General features: G+C 36.8%; 1 protein-coding gene across 1 annotated transcript in view; it reads left to right on the top strand.

The window, feature by feature from the left end:
- Positions 1–19,420, top strand: part of LOC114651130 (cilia- and flagella-associated protein 47-like) — a 622,279-nt gene that overhangs the window by 570,763 nt on the left and 32,096 nt on the right. Inside the window, 2 exon segments of the mRNA XM_051927333.1 lie at positions 12,507–12,678; positions 13,451–13,612. Coding sequence (XP_051783293.1) covers positions 12,507–12,678; positions 13,451–13,612 — 334 coding nt within the window.

Below are 19,420 nucleotides of genomic sequence, written 5' to 3'. Positions count from 1 at the left end.
GGCCTGCAGCTATTTCAGGAGGGAGAAATAACTAATGTCATGAAAATAGCAAATGTAGCTCCATTTAACAATAATGGACATTAAATTAATCATATTAATTATAGGGGGGCGGCACGGTGGCACAGTGGTAGCGCTTTTGCCTCACAATTAGGAGACCCGGGTTCGCTTCCCAGGTCCTCCCTGCGTGGTGTTTGCATGTTCTCCCCGTGTCTGCGTGGGTTTCCTCCCACAGTCCAAAGACATGCAGGTTAGGTGGATTGGCGATTCTAAATTGGCCTTAGTGTGTGCTTGGTGTTTGTGTGTGTCCTGCGGTGGGTTGGCACCCTGCCCAGGATTGGTTCCTGCCTTGTGCCCCGTATTGGCTGGGACTGGCTCCAGCAGACCCCCGTGACCCTGTGTTCGGATTCAGCGGGTTGGAAAATGGATGGATGGATATTAATTATAGACACGTAAATCCAGACTCCTTTTTTAGAGTAACATTGTAAATGGCAGCCTGCATGTATTTAGATGGGACAGATCATCCACCCAAATCTGTTAGACATTTGAATCCACAGCTAGAAAAGTAGTCAAAATACAAAGCAGACAATATAGTGTTGTTCAGTTTTCTAAAAGTGAAGCCAATGAAAAACTCTAAAGATAAATCTAAACAGTAAAAGCAATTGTCATCATCTCTAACTTGGATAATGACCAAAGAACAAAAGGTGTTTCACATGAGATGCTGTTGCTGCAGGAATCCATGCTAAGACTATATTTTTTACAATGTATTGTATATTAAAAATAAGATTCAACTAATGACATTAATTTAATGAGCATGTGAACTTGTGAAATATATAGACAACACAAAAAGCATAACAATTGTTACAATAAGAATGACCTTTTCAGCTATTCACCAATTGCTGTTCCCGTGACAAATAATCAGTGGCCAATCACTACTTCTACTTATTGCTTTAACTCAGTCAGTCCTGTGGACAAAGTGGCATTATTGGTAAATGTTAACTGTGAGGCAACTTTATGGTAGCTAACTGCTTTTGTTTTGACTGAGAATCTCTTTTGTATTTCTTAATATGTGAAACTACAGTGCAGAATGCTCCCAGAGTTTCAATTATCTTTTCTAGGTACATGTCTATGGAAGACTTACATACCCTCATACATTCAGGCTATAACAAGGATGCCAGATAACTCTAGGTGGTCTTTGGAATATTTTGTGAAAACTTGTGCTAAGTGCACACAGATGTGAGTGAGATGTGGATGTAGTTGGCTTGCATGGCTTCACTCTGTGTCAGTTCAGTTCAATTAAAATCACATTGTATCATGAAAAAAAAATTGTTTTTCCAACAGCATTATTAGGAACAGACCAAGACAGTGCCAGAAACAATAGCCTCAGCTCAACAATCAGTCATATTATCATGCAAAATATGTTAGTGAACATTTTACTGAATATCATACTTTTATGTGGAAAAATGGAAATAAACCCAAAAAGTAACATTGACTGTAGAAGTGATAGAGATCACAAGTTAAGTTTGCTACTGCCTTGTAAACCTTTTTTCAAAAGGTTAGCAAAGCCTGTAATGAAAGAACATTTCAACATAGGAAGTGTAGGCTGCTGATTTGGTATGGCAATAAACAGACCAAGACTCAAATCAGAATGCTAGTGTGAAAGAACCATATGAAAGTTTTTGCATGAGGAAAACTCAAAAATAACTGCACCAACAGAGCAGAAATGGTAAATATTTGACCCAAAAATAGTGCAAATTTTATTTTAAAAAAGCATTGTGGTTAGCTGGTCTATACTTTGGTCTATACACCAGTTCATTCTTCACCACTGACTGTATGTTTTATCTTAAGCAAGGTAGTCAAAATATTTGTTTCTGATTTGTAAAGACAGCAAGATCAGCAGCAGTAAGTAAATCATTTGTGAAGTATGATAGAAAATATTTCTTTTTTCCAATAATTTCTGCATGTCTAATTTTCAAGTTACTATTAAATAAAACCATTTCTTTTTATCATTAAACATCCTAATAGTCTAAACTGAATAGCTCCATATAAGGTAAGTGTACATATGCATACAAAGCTGTGAAAATGTATATGCCTTCTCCCTGATATCCTCTATTTTTATGTACAGTGAAATACGTTTAACGCAAAAACGCTTAAGACGAAATATCGGTTAACACGAAATAATACAACGGTCCCGACAAACTACTATGTATTTTCATGCATTTTTTTCTCTTAACACGAAACGAAAATCGATTAACACGAAAAGATTTCCCTTCTGGGAATGAACAAAATACGGAAAACACCAGCCGCGCAGGCGAGATTTAAGAGGGTTGTGAAATGAAAGAGAGGTGGTTTCACATGTTTCGTAGAAAGGAGGCTAACTTGGCTTTGAAATACCCTCGGAATAGCCTGTGACACGAGCCAATTTTGTTTATCTAAGCTACTTTCACCCTCCACCCCTACAAATGCCACACAAAAACATCTCATCCCTCATCAGTTGGCATTCGGTGGAATTCGGTGACGAGTACATCACAGTGTGAGTAAAAATCAGTGAGTTTGGTTCGCGTTTTTTTTTTCTATTTTAGAAGAATTTTTTTACGAGCAGAATGGCAAAGAGCTCAGGGGGAAAGCAAACTGCTATTTCGCTTAAAATGAAGATGGAGTTTCTTAAGGCTGTTGATCAAAAACAGAAGACGAAAACGGAAATCTGTAAAGATTTTGATATTGCTAACTCTACATTATCAACAATAATTAAAAAAAGAGAGCAAATTACGGAAATGTTTGAACGGAGTAAGTTTGAGCCAGAGCGAAAACGGATGAGAACGGCCAATATACTGTATATATATGAATATACTGTATGTTTTTTTTGTAATATCCTTTAACACGAAATTCTTTTAACATGAAAAAATATTTCAGTCCCCTCAGTTTCGTGTTAAACGATTTTCACTGTATATACTTGTCACAATGAATGGCTACAGATCCTTGATATGTAAAATTAAATAAAAACCAAAGTAACACCATTTCTAAATTGCTTCTTAATATATTTAACAATAAAGTTATCCAACGTCTGTATTACCTGTGTGGAAAGGTAAATGTTCCTTTAGGGTACTCCCTGACCAAAGTTAAGACTCGGCAGATTGAACACTTCCAGACCGTATTACAGCAAGTCCTCACCATATGTTGACCCTTGCCATGAGACTTTCAGTAAGTAGTCACAAAAAGCTTTTTAGAAGAGCAATTTGATCTAATTGAAGAAAATTCCAGGAGAGACAATGAAAAAAAAATTGCTGAAACTGCCCTGTAAGGAAAGGGTTACAAAGACATTTCTAAGGCTCCAGGATTCCACCAGACCACAGAGACAATTGTTATTTCCAAATGGTGCACATTTGAAACAGTGGTGAATCTTCCCAAGAAAGACCACCTGTCAAAATTACTCTTCAAGAAATCACAGAGAATCCCTGAAAAACAGCCAAAGAACTACAGGCCTTTTTAGCCTCAGCAAAAGTCAGTATTCATTACTACATGAAAAGAGACTGAATAAAAATGTGTTTCATCAAGCATTTTGGAATAATGTTCAATGGATGGACTACTCAAAAGTAGAACTCTTTGGACACCACAGGTCCCACAATGTCCATCACAAAGCTAATGCCATGTTTAAAAGTAAGAACTTCATACCTTCAATTAAACCTGGTAGTATGATGTTGTGGGGATGCTTTGCTGCCTCAGGACTGTGAATAACTGGCATTATTGAAGAATTCCACACTTTACCAGAATATTCTCAACGGCAATGTCGAGGTATCTGTCCATGACCTGAATCTGAAGCATCATTTGGTTGTATAGTAGAATAATGAATCAAAATACAAAAACTATTCAAAATAATATCTTGAACCAAATGCCATGGCAGAACCTGAAACAAGTTCTTCACCCTCACAAACTTGCTAATATGACTGAATGAAAGCAGTTCTCCAAAATAGAATGAACTAAAATTCCTCAAAATCCTTATATTATTTGGGCTGTTTCCATTCGTGCTTGATATAAACAATGCTTGCCATAACTACTATATTCCTACACAACAATAGCTAGGAATCTGTGTTCCTGGCAGAGTTTTGACCTTAGGCTTATCTTCAAGTCATCATTTCTTCAATGTGACCAGTTATCGACTGTGGTGTTTGACTGTTTATTCGGTGCATACTTTGTTACTGACTGAAACTGTACTATGACACTACCCTTTTACCCCTACTTTTTCCTTCACTTCAACATAAGCCTCCCAATAAAATGAAAAGGCACATATAGCCTAGCTGCGACAAACAGAAACGGTCTCGCCAGCCTACATACTCACACCAACGCACAGAAGCAGAAACATCTACTTCACACCAGACCAACCAGCACAAGCAAGATGCCTTAGAACAACAAAGACAATGTATGACAAACAACAGAACAATATTATCCGAAGATCAGCAGCAACAAATCTTGCAGTGGACAGTGAACAAAAAACGAATTCAACACACAACCTTTCTGAAGAGCAGTGGCAAACTGCCAGACAACAAGAAATATTACAACGGAAAAACTACAGGGATTCCATAAAACTGACAACTCAAAACATGGCAATTCCCTCTTCATTTAAAATATTGTATGACTATGACCAAGTCACAACAACAAACATTTAATAACATAAGAGTTTATGTTTTTACCCATGGCCAGTTGTACACTACATTTTCCAGAGTTACATAGAAACCCAGGTTAAGCATACAGGTACTTGCAGGTTACACACAGGGGAATATTTTCACTTACAATACTGTTTATGCAACAAATTGCGTTATCCGACAATTATTATAGACGTCGGTATTCTACATTACCTGACGGCCACACTTCACACATACTGACTTACATGTGCCCTGCATTTCCCTTCTTATCCAATATGTTCTGTTAACCTGTTCATATTACACTTTGTAGTGTAAATATTCATGCTGTTGTAAGTGACTATAATAACTTCCCATACTAATCATGCGACTATTCTAATTTGGAATCATCTCACAAGTCACTACTTATTAAAATAATCTCCTTTCTTACTGTAACGTGTGATGTATTTCTCTCTGTCATCATCATTTCATGAATGCTTTTATTCTTGCGAAATTTTCTCAAGCATGATTTGCTAGTTTGCTCTTATTTCAGATAATGTGCTGCAACCAAGTAGCTAAACTATGGAGGCACATTGGTGATAATAGTATTGAATGACCTTCTTTCTTGAATAAGCAAGTAGTGATTTAGGAACTGTATTGTGTGTTCACTTTTTCTAATATTGCAAGTTGTCTGAAGGTCTGAGGTAATTTATTGTGTAAACAATGCAAAAGCACAATATTGTGGGCAAATACTTTTTCACAGCACTGTGCAAATGTCCACATCTAACTTTTGAGATGAAGTGTGTGTTTATTATAACTGAAACTGTTCAGTGTTCATGCCAAAACCTTTTAATATAAAACTAATTTATTTCAGTAGCTTTCAAAGATTTCTGAACACATCTAACTGTCTACATTGGTGGCATGATCTGCAACGTGTGTATGTGTTATTTGGGTTTCCTACTATTTTAATGATAGTTTCTTGATTATAAATGCACTATATATATATATATATATATATATATATATATATATATATATATATATATATATATATATATTAATCAAAACTGCCAAATACCCTACTGCCTAGGAAAAAAGGACTGGTTTGACAATTGTCAGCTGCTTTCAAATTAATAAAAAAGGTCCATTATACAGGCACACAGTGAGACTGGCAGATTGGAAAAGGTTTTTTGCAAGTCAATGGAATTCTGTTAAAATGTTAACATTCATTTTGTAGAGTTACAGACAACTGAGACAGATTTATCTCAGATTCTGTGTTTTCAGACAATGAATAAAAGAAACCACTTTCAATTTAAGCAGCACAAAGAGAATTCCAATTCTGGTCAGAAACATAACTCTAATTAATAAAACATAATGTGGTAAACAAAGGGAACTTAATAGATTCAGCCACAATGCTGCTTTTTAAAATGTATTTGCTGAGCTATCTAATCTTTGGTGACATTAATCAGTCACATTTTTTTCCAGCTGAGCATTGCAATCTTTGTTATTAAATCAATCAATTGAATGAAAGGCTATAATATGAAACGTGAAATGCAAAAGAATACATCGGTGTGTTTGCTTAGCTAGCTCAGGTTTTGGTAACAAATTGTAATACAGACCTAATAGATTTCAGTTAGATGTGACTAAACAATGTTTAAATTCTGAGTTTAAGTAGAATTCATTTCCTTATACATATTTAAAATAGACATTTTGTTAATGGTAAAGGATACTTTTAATTTTAAGTGTAGACAGATTTTAAAGTTTAAAAATAATTGGAATTTGCTTATTTTAGTGGAGTGCTCTTGCCATTAAGCTGTCAACTGCAAAGTTTTAAAATAACCCTAATTGGCTTTTAAATGTCACATGCAAAGAGCTCATTGGCTGTCTGTGCTAATTAGGAATACAGTGCTCCCAGGTAAGTGTTCTACATTCTTAAATAGGGATAGCAGAATAGAGCAGCCAAAGCCAGCAGTCGAATCTATCATTTAAAAGAGTACTTGGATTAAGTAGGTTTGGGTATGTTCTACATGTATGTATTGGCTGTTGGACTGCAAAAAAGTCAGCTGCCTATAGGACAGAGTTATACAATACCTACAGGGCAGAAAGGCATTTTACAGCATTGTGACATTTGCTCAAAATATAAAAGCATATTTCTATTTGTAGAAATCTCTTATAAGTGCTGCTATAATAAACCGTTTACTATATTAAAGGATTCTAATTAATGGTTTGCAAGAGAATAAAAGAACTTAGAGAGAGTTTTCTCTTTAAGGGTATGCCACAGTTGCAACTCTCTGGGTATTTGTCTTTTAGCTAGTTATGTTTTTTTTATTATGCAAAAATAACCAAAAGTCAAGCATATACAGTATGTACAGGTATATCACCTTTGTATACAATAGAATATAAGCCTGGTAGCCATGTACTGTAAGCACCCTGAAGTCTCAGAAATTCATTGGCCTGCCAAACTTAACTTTAGTAAAGAACTAAAACCTCATAAAGTAAAACTGAAATGTATGTTACAATCTACAGTTCAAACTCAGGATTGTATTTAAGGTAATTAAAATATAACGTCTAATTCTTTGTAAGATAAGCTGGTAAAAAATGTTGTTGTCTTAATGCATAGTGAACTCTGAAGGGGTAAACATTCATTGAAAAACATTTGATATTGTCTCTTTGCTCTTTAATGCAATTCTGCTCAACTATTTCTATAGGTACAGTAAGTTAACAAAGCTTATTTTTATGGATGCTTCACGGTACCTGGGGCCTCGTTTATAAAAGTTTGCATGGATTTGAATGTGAAAAATATGTGCAACCCAACAAAACAGGAAAATACAAACAGCAAAAAAAATCAGATTTATAAAACGTGTTGTATGCACATTTCCACATAATTTACCATTTATAAATCACAATTACCTTGTAAATATGTAAACGTGAATGCGCGTTTAATATCCAAGTATGGAGGATGCTAGTCAACCTCATACATATACGTATTATCATGATGCTGCAGAACTTCATTGGCTGGTAGAGCAGCTCACTTCTGACACATTGACTCCCCTCCACATGCATTCAAGAATATCTGGCTGTGCTGCACAACCGAGAGTGCAAGATCATGAGCAGCATTATAACTCTGCATTGGGGTGTCCAGGAAAGGTTTAAGGCACCATGTGGCACATGTAATGACATGATTGGTGTTACAATGAATAGCACAGGCCATATGAAAAACTGAATTGACTGCCATTCCTTTGCTCCCTCACGAGCCTATGACCACACTACCTGACTTGTCCTGCTTCTCTCCACGATGCTGTTCTCATGGCTCATTTTTTTACTCCCCTCTCTGCTCTTTTTAAACTGACCCTTCCAATGGGGCACAGGTGTGCATGCGCTGCTTCCTCTGCGGAAATTAATAAGGCACCTGCCTGACGCGCACACTCGCACGTGTCTTCGCAATCAGGCGGCATACCCGCATTTGTCCCTATATTAGCCAAACTGAAAAGCTCTTACTAATACAGTGCACATATTTTAATAAACTCTCAAGAGACCACTGCACTCTCTTGCATCTTACTAGCTGTCTTCTAGCACCTTGTCCCTTGATAATTCCTACTTTTGCTTCACTTCAGAAAGAATCTTGTTTTTGCCTTTTTTATTTCAAATGACAGTTCTTTACATGACTCATATTATAAGCCAATTAATCCTGATTGCTATCAGTCCTGTAGTACTGTAGTGCAATTTTCAGGCTGATTAGGGACAGCACCATGTTTATTAAACAGTAGGGGGCCAACAAGTGCCCCTGTTCAATTCCTGTGACATTAAATGAAAGTCATTTGTGATGAGCAGGTTATTAGACAGAATTGTTTTGTTTGCTTTTTTGTGGTATCTCTTTCTTTTTTTTTGACTTGTGCCATGAAGTGAGTCACAAATATACTTTTCAAATACAACCCCTTGATAACAATTAATGAAAACTATTAACAATAACAATTAAGTATTACTTTTGTCAATATTTTTCAAATACATATTCTAAATTTTATTTGACTTCATTCTATATACTGTAAATAGCAAGTTGAAAAAATTCTTTGACTAAATTATTATAGTATTATTTTTGAATAATTATTTGGTCTTTGTATTTCCAAAGTAATATCTCTCAGCCTTTAGAAATCTCATTGTAATCTCAACACCAATTTTTCGAGTTTAGAGCCCACACTAAATTGTATTTGTGATCATTGCAAGAAGATGCTAGTGTGTTTTTCTTCTTTAAATAAGAGTCTCTCACAAAGCATAAAGGTTTGGGGACCATCCCCATATGATGTCCAAAGGACAAAGAAAGACAAAAACACGTTGTAGTGGATCAAAAACATTAAGTATTTGACGATCGTTTTAATGACAAAACAAAATGGAAACGGGAAGTGAGTTGGCAGGAGATGACGTCGAAGCTGTGGGACGGAAGCGACGTCATCAATGATGGACCAGAAGTGATGTGGCATGGGGAGCGATGTCATCAGGAGGAGCCGGAATTGAAGTCATGTGAAGGGGGCCAGAAGACACATCATCTGGGTTGGATGGGTTTGACGTTTTAGGCAGTCATCTTTAGAGTCTGTCCGTGTATGTTTACTTCTCTTCTTTTTTTTGTGACGGGAAGAAAGAGAGAGAGGCACCGTTACCGTATATCAACCCTTCATCTCACAATGTTTCACTCACCTTTGAACTGTCTCCTAAACGCACGTGTGTGAAACTAGAAATAGTTAAATATGAGTTGTTACTGAGATAATTTTGAGATACAGTTTCGGTTATAGTTACTGCATATAAGAAGAGCCTGCCTAGTAAATGCACACAAGCACAAGAGTGGCAAAACACCATCAGCTTTGGACTAAACCTGTGCTATGATGCAGCAACACTTTGTTATTCCAATTTTCAATATCTTCATTATTATATAATGACATGAGTGTATAAAAGAAATTCATCTTCTTATTGTTGCAATTAAATTTTCTTGAGTACTCAGATGTTTTTAAAACATACTTTTCAACAGTCTTTTTATTGCAGAATAATCTAGCCACTATGCCTCCCTAATAATTCACCAAATACATTCATCTATTCTAGAACTAGATTTTTCCATTATAAAGTCAGTGAGAGAAAGATGTTGTAAGCATCAGACATGCTGCAGCAGGGACAAACCCTAAATAGGAAGTCATTCATGCTGGGCCAATTCAGATATTTGACTTAATCCAACATTTATATTGGAGAATATCCACATGAGCATTTGGAGAACATGTAGACAGTCAGCAGGCCAGGAATCAAACCCAGCTTTCTAGAGCTGAATATATGCAGTGTGAAATGTTTCCTTAAAAATGTATCATTTATTTAAATATGTGTCTCATAAATCCAAAATAACAAACCCTTTTACTAAAAACAGTTTTACATTAGCATTAACTTAGTAATTGAAAATCAGCCTTGGAGCGCTAAAGTTGTGGAATACAAAAACTGCAGAAAATATATTATCTTTTTTACTGAGTATTTTAAATAAATACACAATTTGTTTATGGTAAACAATTGAATTGGATGTTATTACTTTCAAGCAGCTCAAGGTCATGGTCCACACATAACTACTGAAAGAACACTACTGAAAATATAAAGTTGCAATATTCCAGTGTCCATAAATATAATATTGAGAGATTTATTTGTTACTACAAACCACTTAGGTGTTCACACCTAATAAAAGTGCCCACAATTTAATAAAAGCAGTATACATGATTAGCCACAGTACATCTGATGCAGGAAATGATTGATAATTGTATATTAATTATGAATTATTGGGATGTAAAAAGTTGTGCAGTAGGTGCTTTTGAAGTTGAGCTTGAGTCTTTACCAGAGTCTTTATATTGCTGTAAAGGAAAGATTTTTTAGCACTATTATTGAGAACACATGGGAAAACTATTTAAGTCTGACTCCCTGAGAGAACACCTTACAACCTTCCAAGTACCATGGGGTATTTGCAGCACCTCAGGAATCATAACTTTTTGTTTCTGAAAATCCCTTTTTTCCAGCTACAAGTAAAATTTATAGCAGCTGTCAGATAAGAGAAAATCAAGTCCTCCCTAGGCATTCCTGACAGCATATTCAATCACGTAGCTTTGACAGACTTGACAGGTACTAGCAATGGCTGACAGTAATCGTGTTGGCACTCTGTATGCTGCATATCTGTCAGTGGGCAAGTTGATTTCATAAACCATAAAGACAAATTAATTGAGCCAAGAAGCCATTAAAAACATGAAGGTGTTGTTGGAGAGCAATCAAAGGAACTCACAGTAACCTAAAAGTGCTTTTAAATGGTGTTTTCAACCAGCCAGCAAATGAAACTAGTTTAGATACATTTTTAAAGGCAGAACCCCATCATCATTTAAGCATCATTCATTACTCAGTAGATCTACCTGTCACTAGCGGTGATGCCCCATCACTTTTTGTTTAAATCAAGGCTGAAGACTCGTTATTTTAACATAGCACGCTCAGGTTAGCTGCTGCTGTACATATTACTTTTTTATTGATTGTGGAAGTCATTATGATTGCCTGTTAGCAAATCTTATTCTCATTCTTTTTGCATTCTTTGCTTCCTTTGTTTCCTATGATAATGCTTATTTTATCCCTCCTGAGTAAAAACAAAGACCTTAGAATGTTAGACCCAGTGGCACAGGGGATGTGCCACCATATGGACTACTTACTGCCCTTATTCTTACAGACCCTGGAGGTTTATTTTGTATTTAATCAATGTAGACTGGAGTTTTGCTTTTATCTTTTCAGTTGTTACCTGGGTTTAGCAAAGACTCACAGTACATTTCACTGCTGCCCTCCAGATTTGTTGTCTATTATTTAATTCTCATGTGCAGTCTTTGTCTTTGTGGGTTTGGCACTTCCCCTCCATGTTTGCAGAGATTTTCCTTTGGATACTTCTGCGTTCCTCTTACGTCCTCAAAAACATGCAGTTTAGGTTAATGGGCTACTCTGAAATAGCCTGTGTAGTGCCCTGGTCAGGGCTGTTATCTGCCTTATGCCCAATATTGCCAGGATAGGCTCTTTCCCACACAACCATTAATTGAATTAAATAGAAAAAAGAATGTATTTTATGTAATTTGGTATCTGGCCTTAGTTTAATACATTCACATATTACAATCTGCTTGTTAATATTTAGGAACTTTAATAGCCTAATTGAAAAAAAATATACGTGCAGTTTGTATATATGTGTTATATACTGTACAGTACTGTTGCATGGTACTGATCATATCAGTAATAATCATATTTCTTACTATATTTCTTGTGCATTGTGTTCTTGTATTTCATTTAGCCTATACTAGGCTGTCTAGGCATGTTAATGGGAGATTGATATAGAAGAATAATTTAAATACATTTTAGAAGATTCAATATTTATTGTAACTGTATAGTATATTCTAGTCCTAACAAAACTTGGAGTGCAAGTAAATAAAATCAGTATGGGGCATGAGAATAAGCTATTTAACTCAACATAACTTATTTCTGTGTAAAATATCATAAAGTGAATATCTCATTGGTTGGGTCAGAAGAAAACGTAGTAATGATTGTGGGAAATTCAGAGCTTAATATTTGTATAAACAAACTCATTTATAAGTAGCAGCTAGCATCAATCCTATTAATTCCCTTCATAATTTTAAAACACCATTATCACGTAACCTCTTAAAAGCAAATGCAGCAAAAAAGAGAAAGTAGCAGTCTGATGCTGGAATGTTAACTTTTGTACCCTGTGATTTCAGCAGCTTGGGCAGCACATTTGCCACATTTATTTTAAATACACAATTTATATAAGGCCTACTTAAATTATATTTTCATTTTCACAGAATTGCTTTTCAACTGCTTTGTTTTTCCCCTGCTTTTAAATAGGATCTGCCACTGCTGAAGAGTTCTACTATGAGATACAGTTTCAGTCTGATGCAGACAAAGCTCAGTTGGAAGCCTCTGTTGCTCTTTGCCTTCAGAGAAAGGAACGCGACCCAAATACTGGAATTGTAACACTGGTCTTCAGCATCATATTTGCTCCCTATAAGCCTTACAGGTAATTGCTTGGTCTAGAAATAATATGCAGCAAATTCAAATGCAGGGAAGTATCTTATAGGAAGTTAGAGGATGCACTTTTGCTGAAAGCTGACATGCTATCTTCATCTCTCTATTATATAAAAAAAAATCCTGGGACAAGACAAGACTTTTTCAGAGCGATAATTTCATGTCCTGCAAGACGAGACTTTGTACCAAGAGATTTAACCATGCCCGCGGCCGGAAATAAAAGACAAAGAGTAGATGACAAAGTAGAACGCCGTAAAGAGATTCAAAAATGTTGGCGCGATACACATGCAGAGCAGGTTAGAGATAATGAAAGTACTAAAATTCAAAAGTCTCAAAAAATGATAGTAAAGATTGCATTAGCGCAAACAAACAGAAATTATTACTCAATGAAATAACGGAACAGCAAAAAGAGATTGAATATATGGACATATGTGATATGACAGAAGTATGTAGATATTGTTCAAATGTAAACTTTAAGTCGTAGACTTGTAGATTCGTGTTGCCATCAGGGAAAAGTAGTGTTTCTTCCCAATGAAGAGGCGCATTCCGCGAGAATTAAAAGGTTTGTTGTTTGTTTAATAGGTCGTGAAAAGTAGGAAAGAGCTAATTACTAGTCATCTTCATTCAATAACTGATAAAAACATGCAGTATTTTTTAAAATGAAAATTTGGTTGCTCTATTAAAGTAAATACCAGTAAATCAAGTGTGGCATTATTTTTTTTTTTTTTGGTTTTCATAGTATTCTTTTCATATTTTTACTGTAGATGTTCTGCAGTGCTTGCAGTCCAGTGCGCTACAGGAGGAAAATGGAAGTTTCCAATACAGTTGATCGCTACAGAACCCAAAGTTGATGATGTTATAACAATTGAAGCTGCTGGATTAAATAAAACATCGATGGTGGGATTTAGGCTGACAAGCCAAACGAGGTAAAATTATATTTTTCGGTGTTTCCTGACATTCATATCCGTTAAGAAATCAGTAATTACTATAATGTTTTATAGTGGCAGCTATAAGATTTAAATCATATAATGTGGACTATAAAAACAAATTGCGAAATTCATAAAACAGCACGTTATTGCAAAAGGCGGAGTGGTGGCTCTGAGGCTAGGGATCTGCACTGGCAATTGGAAGGTTGTCGGTTCGAATCCTGTAAATGCCAATAGGGACTCTGCTCTGTTGGGCCCATGAGCAAGGCCCTTAACCTGCAATTTCTGAGCGCTTTGAGTAGTGAGAAAAGCTCAATATAAATGCAAAGAATTATTATTATTACTAAATTCTGTTGGCAAGTTTTCACCTCATACTGGCTTTGTAGGGCACAAATGCACTAGCTGTGGAGTGGTCATCACTCAATAAATGACCAGGAGACCACCCATCCTTTTTCTAAACCTGCTTTACTAGAACAGGGCCACAGAAACCCTTAGCCAGTCTTGGCAGTGGTGTGTGTGAAGAATTGACCAATTTTGAACAGGATGGCAGTTATCATAAGTTACAGTCACACACACTCTCCCACAACCCTTTTATTTTACATTTAATTTTTCACTCTTAATCTAATTAAAAGACCTTGCATGAATCATTGTTCATATTGTAAACTGGTTACACAAACAAAATAAACTAGAAAGTGAGGAGCTAGAGAACCTGAAATGCCATTAATAATTTATTATATACCACAGTTTGCACTGTGTTAAATATAAAGTTATTACCTTAAATTTCAATTAATGAGGCTTTGAAAATAATACTTGATACTTTTGGAGGCCTGAAATATGCATGATAACATTACATCTACTGTGTTCTATTTAGTCCACAATTTGTTTTACAAATGTGATTTAGAATGAGTCCTGTTAAAGTACTTATTTTTATGATGAAATGAGATCTGTAGCATAGCACTCGTAGACATTTATCTAGAAATTAACTTAAGTAAAGTTTGCATGGTGATTGTCTCAAGGGTAGAAAAGGCTTGAAGAAAACATGCATGAGAATTAGACTGTAGCATGTACTCTAGAGGTAATTTTAATTGTATTTAATAGTCCATTCCAGGCATTGTATCCTCTTTAATAAAATCCCTGTGTGCGTCCATGTGTCCATGTCTTCTGGTGAAGTGCGCATGTGCGGGGCAGTCTTTAATAAAGGACATCATTGCTGGGGAGAGTGCTGATTGGGTACTCGCGGCCGCGCACATAAAATCCGTTGCTGGGAAGACGCCACACATACAATAATCAGCTGCATGCCAGCACAGATTAAAATACTTGCTGGGGAACTGCACAGTACTTGGTGGAGAGACACTACAGCCATGATTATCAGCTACACGCCACACGTTACATCAGTTCCTGGGGAGACTCTGCTGATTGCCCACTGTTGTGACAGAAAATTAAACGCATTTTATGGACAAGGCGGAAGTACAGGGAAGGGCTTAATGAGTGGCAGAGTCACCGGCCTCTAGCAGATGCTTCAAAGGCTGCCAGACGCATCACACAAGACAGAGAGGGCGGGACCTATAAAATATTGCGTGGCTTATCCAATTGGATTTCAGTAAATGAGGTAAGACCTAAAACATAAGGCACGAAAAATCCAATCGGGTACTGATACACGAAGACCATCTTCCCCAAAGAGGTGGGATTAGTGTTTGTAGTTGTGCAAGTGTTCACTCCGAGGATGTCAGATTTGCGATTAAGAAGCTTGGCCCGGTAAAGTGTGAGTCGTTGAAGGGGTTCCCCAAAGACGTAGAATTAGTGTGTGTTATTGTGATTTCTGAGGATGTCAGATTTGCGATTAAAAAGCTTGGCCCGGTAAAGTGTAAAGTGTCAGTCATTGAAGGGGTTTTCCTAAATATACGAATTTTCATGATATTACAATAGGATGACTTTTAAAAGTAGATTTATTTTTGTGCACATAAAATCCGTTGCTGGGAAGACACCACACATACAATAATCAGCTCCACGCCAGCACAGATTAAAATACTTGCTGGGGAACTGCACAGTACTTGCTGGAGAGACGCCACAGCAAGTTAAAATAAAGAGAGGCAGGATAGGAGATCTTCAAACAGACACAACACATCAATCAACAGCCACAGAGGAGAGGATAAATGTAATATTAATTATACTTACTGTATTGTCATATACGTTTCTATTTTATTTTTATTATTATTTTACTTTAGGCTTCTTGCAAAAATATTTTTGACAAAAAAAAAATGAAGACAAGAAACAAAATGAGGTCAAGGTTCCTTGCCATTTAATATAGACTGTTCCTACTAATGTTTATGCACTACTGTTCTAGCACCCGTTATTGTAACGGGCTTAATGTCTAGATAGATAGATAGATAGATAGATAGATAGATAGATAGATAGATAGATAGATAGATAGATAGATAGATAGATAGATAGATAGATAGATAGATAGATAGATAGATACTTTATTAATCCCAATGGGAAATTCACATTCTCCAGCAGCAGCATACTGATACAATAAATAATATTAAATTAAAGATTGATAATAATGCAGGTGAAAAACAGACAATAACTTGTATAATGTTAAATGTTAACGTTTACCCCACCGGGTGGAATTGAAGAGTCGCATAGTTTGGGGGAGGAACGATCTCCTCAATCTGTCAGTGGAGCAAGACAGTGACAGCAGTCTGTCGCTGAAGCTGCTCTTCTGTCTGGAGATGATACTATTTAGTGGATGCAGTGGATTCTCCATAATTGATAGGAGCCTGCTGAGCGCCCGTCGCTCTGCCACAGATGTAAAACTGTCCAGCTCCATGCCAACAATAGAGCCTGCCTTCCTCCCCAGTTTGTCCAGGCGTGAGGCGTCTTTCTTCTTAATGCTGCCTCCCCAGCACACCACCGCGTAGAAGAGGGCGCTCGCCACAACTGTCTGATAGAACATCTGCAGCATCTTATTGTAGATGTTGAAGGACGCCAGCCTTCTAAGGAAGTATAACCGGCTCTGTCCTTTCTTACATAGAGCATCAGTATTGGCAGTCCAGTCTAATTTATCATCCAGCTGCACTCCCAGATATTTATAGGTCCGCACCATCTGCACACAGTCACCTTTGATGATCACAGGGTCCATGAGGGGTCTGGGCCTCCTAAAATCCACCACCAGCTCCTTGGTTTTGCTGGTGTTCAGGTGTAGGTGGTTTGAGTCGCACCATTTAACAAAGTCATTGATTAGGTCCCTATACTCCTCCTCCAGCCCATTCCTGATGCAGCCCACGATAGCAGTGTCATCAGCGAACTTTTGCACATGGCAGGACTCCGAGTTGTATTGGAAGTCTGATGTATATAGGCTGAACAGGACCGGAGAAAGTTCAGTCCCTTGTAGCGCTCCTGTGTTGCTGACCACAATGTCAGACGTGCAGTTCCCAAGACGCACATACTGAGGTCTGTCTTTAAGATGGTCCACGATCCATGCCACTAGGTATGAATCTAATCCCATCTCTGTCAGCTTGTCCCTAAGGAGCAGAGGTTGGATTGTGTTGAAGGCGCTAGAGAAGTCTAGAAACATAATTCTCACAGCACCTCTGCCTCTGTCTAAGTGGGAGAGGGATCAGTGTAGCATATAGATGATGGCATCCTCCACTCCCACCTTCTCCTGATATGCAAACTGCAGAGGGTCAAGGGCGTGTTGAACCTGTGGCCTAAGGTGGTGAAGCAGCAGCCTCACCATGGTCTTCATCACATGTGATGTCAGAGCAACAGGCCTAAAGTCATTCAGCTCACTAGGACTTGATACCTTTGGGACTAGGGTGATGCAAGATGTTTTCCAAAGCCTCGGGACTCTCCCCTGTTCCAGGCTCAGGTTGAAGATGCACTGTAGAGGACCCCCCAGCTCTGATGCACAGACCTTCAGCAGTCGTGGCGATACTCCATCTGGACCCGCTGCTTTGCTGGCACAAAGTCTCCTCAGCTCTCTGCTCACCTGCGCTGTTGTAATTATGGGTGGGGATGTCTCTCCTATGCTGATATCAGCAGAAGGATGTGTGGAGGGTGCAGTATGTCTAGTAAACAAATATTTGTGAAGATTCATTAAATGGCCAAGGCAGGGATGGATTTTTTCTCAGTTACTTAAACATGTCTTCTTCCATTCATTTTCCATGACCTTATCTGACTGCTTGCAAATTCTCCTTATACCAGAATATGGATTGCCAAGTAAGTATCACAGCTGACAAGTTAGCCTGGATGAAGCTTTAATTCAGTCTTAGAGCAATGCACTGAGGGCATATTTTCATTACAACTAATGTGTGAATCACTGAGCATTTCTTTCCTTGACTCAGCTTCGGGCTGAAGTAACTATTTCCTTTTTAGAATTTTGCATTCCGATTCAGGTGATTATAATGTGTAATATGGCAAAGGTTAAGTTGCCAATGGTGGCTATTGTTTAGGAGTCTATTTACTCTTTGAGAAAGAAAGCATTTTAAAATTTATTTTTCACACTGCTTTGAAAATAGCTCAAAGGAAGCATGCAATTTGCAATGAACATACCATTTGAGGAACTACAGTATATATTAACCTCTTATGCAGAATATTTTAAAATTTAAAGCTGTCTGTTTTAAACATTTTTTTAGTTCTTCTGAAAATTGTATGCTCAATAAAGCAAGTATTTATCAAGTGTTTGAAATCATCTAAATATATTTAATCAAGTAATATTCTTGAGTTCATTTAATATTTACTATGTTTCTCTAAAAATCAAAACAAGCACAGTAGAGTCATTTTGATTCCACACACTGAAACTGAAACAGTTATTGGAAGTATGGAGTGCAATTAAAACCAAGAACAGCTCTCTGATTAAATGATTAGTAGCAGACACTGTGGCTGGCCCTCCTCAGCTGAAATTAGAGTCTGCTTCTCTAATCGAATCAGACAGCAAGCTTGTTCAATCTCCAGAGTAAAAAGAAAATCAGATTTTTTTTTCTGCGTGCTTTACCCTCTATTCATTTTTCAATTTATTTTCTTAACAAAATCTTACCAAAACTGGCCAAAAAATTTGAACTAATTACGTTTTATGGCCACTCTTTTAATGCAAGGGGTAACAACTCAGACATTTGAATGACCTACCTATGGAATGCATTATATTTTAGTTTTATAAATGGACAGAATAAGAAGTGCTTCTTACTTGAGGAATATTTTCCAAGAAAATTTGCTAAGCCAGAGATGCCTCTTAAGCTTGTTCTTGTTTCCTAGCGTTAATATATGCTACCAGTCAAATGTTTTAGAACACCCTCATTTTTCCAACTTTCATAGGATAAAAGAAATGATTACTAAAATCTAAAAAAATATACAATAATAATGTAATCAAAAAGGCCTAATTTTTGGAAACAAGTAATGAGCTATCAACTTACAGCATTTTTGCAGCAGTGGATGTTAATTTAGCCTTAAAAATTAATGCAAACAGTTCCTGCTGGTTTCCCAACATTTGTGGATTACTTACAAACCCTATGTCTGAAGAGAACAGAGCATTAATTTCTAGCACTAACGTTTTCATGGATGCACATTTTGGTTTTTAGAATAAAGAGTATCATAAACTTGGACATTGAACCCTGGAGCCACCAATGCACAATGTGATGTCAACTATAATAATATGTCAATCATGTTATAAGAACGGTTACTACAAACAAAATGGCTGCATCTGAGTTGAAAAACTGTCAAAACAGTTCCAACAGTATCCTAAATGATGTCTCCTTAGACTAGTAAGATAAATAACAATAATACAATTAAATAAAATCAGAACAGCAATTT

Source organism: Erpetoichthys calabaricus, chromosome 4 (assembly GCF_900747795.2).
Source record: "Erpetoichthys calabaricus chromosome 4, fErpCal1.3, whole genome shotgun sequence".
Taxonomy (NCBI): domain Eukaryota; kingdom Metazoa; phylum Chordata; class Cladistia; order Polypteriformes; family Polypteridae; genus Erpetoichthys; species Erpetoichthys calabaricus.
The sequence above is the reverse complement of the archived record's forward strand: the minus strand, read 5'-3'. Positions and strand labels throughout refer to the sequence as shown.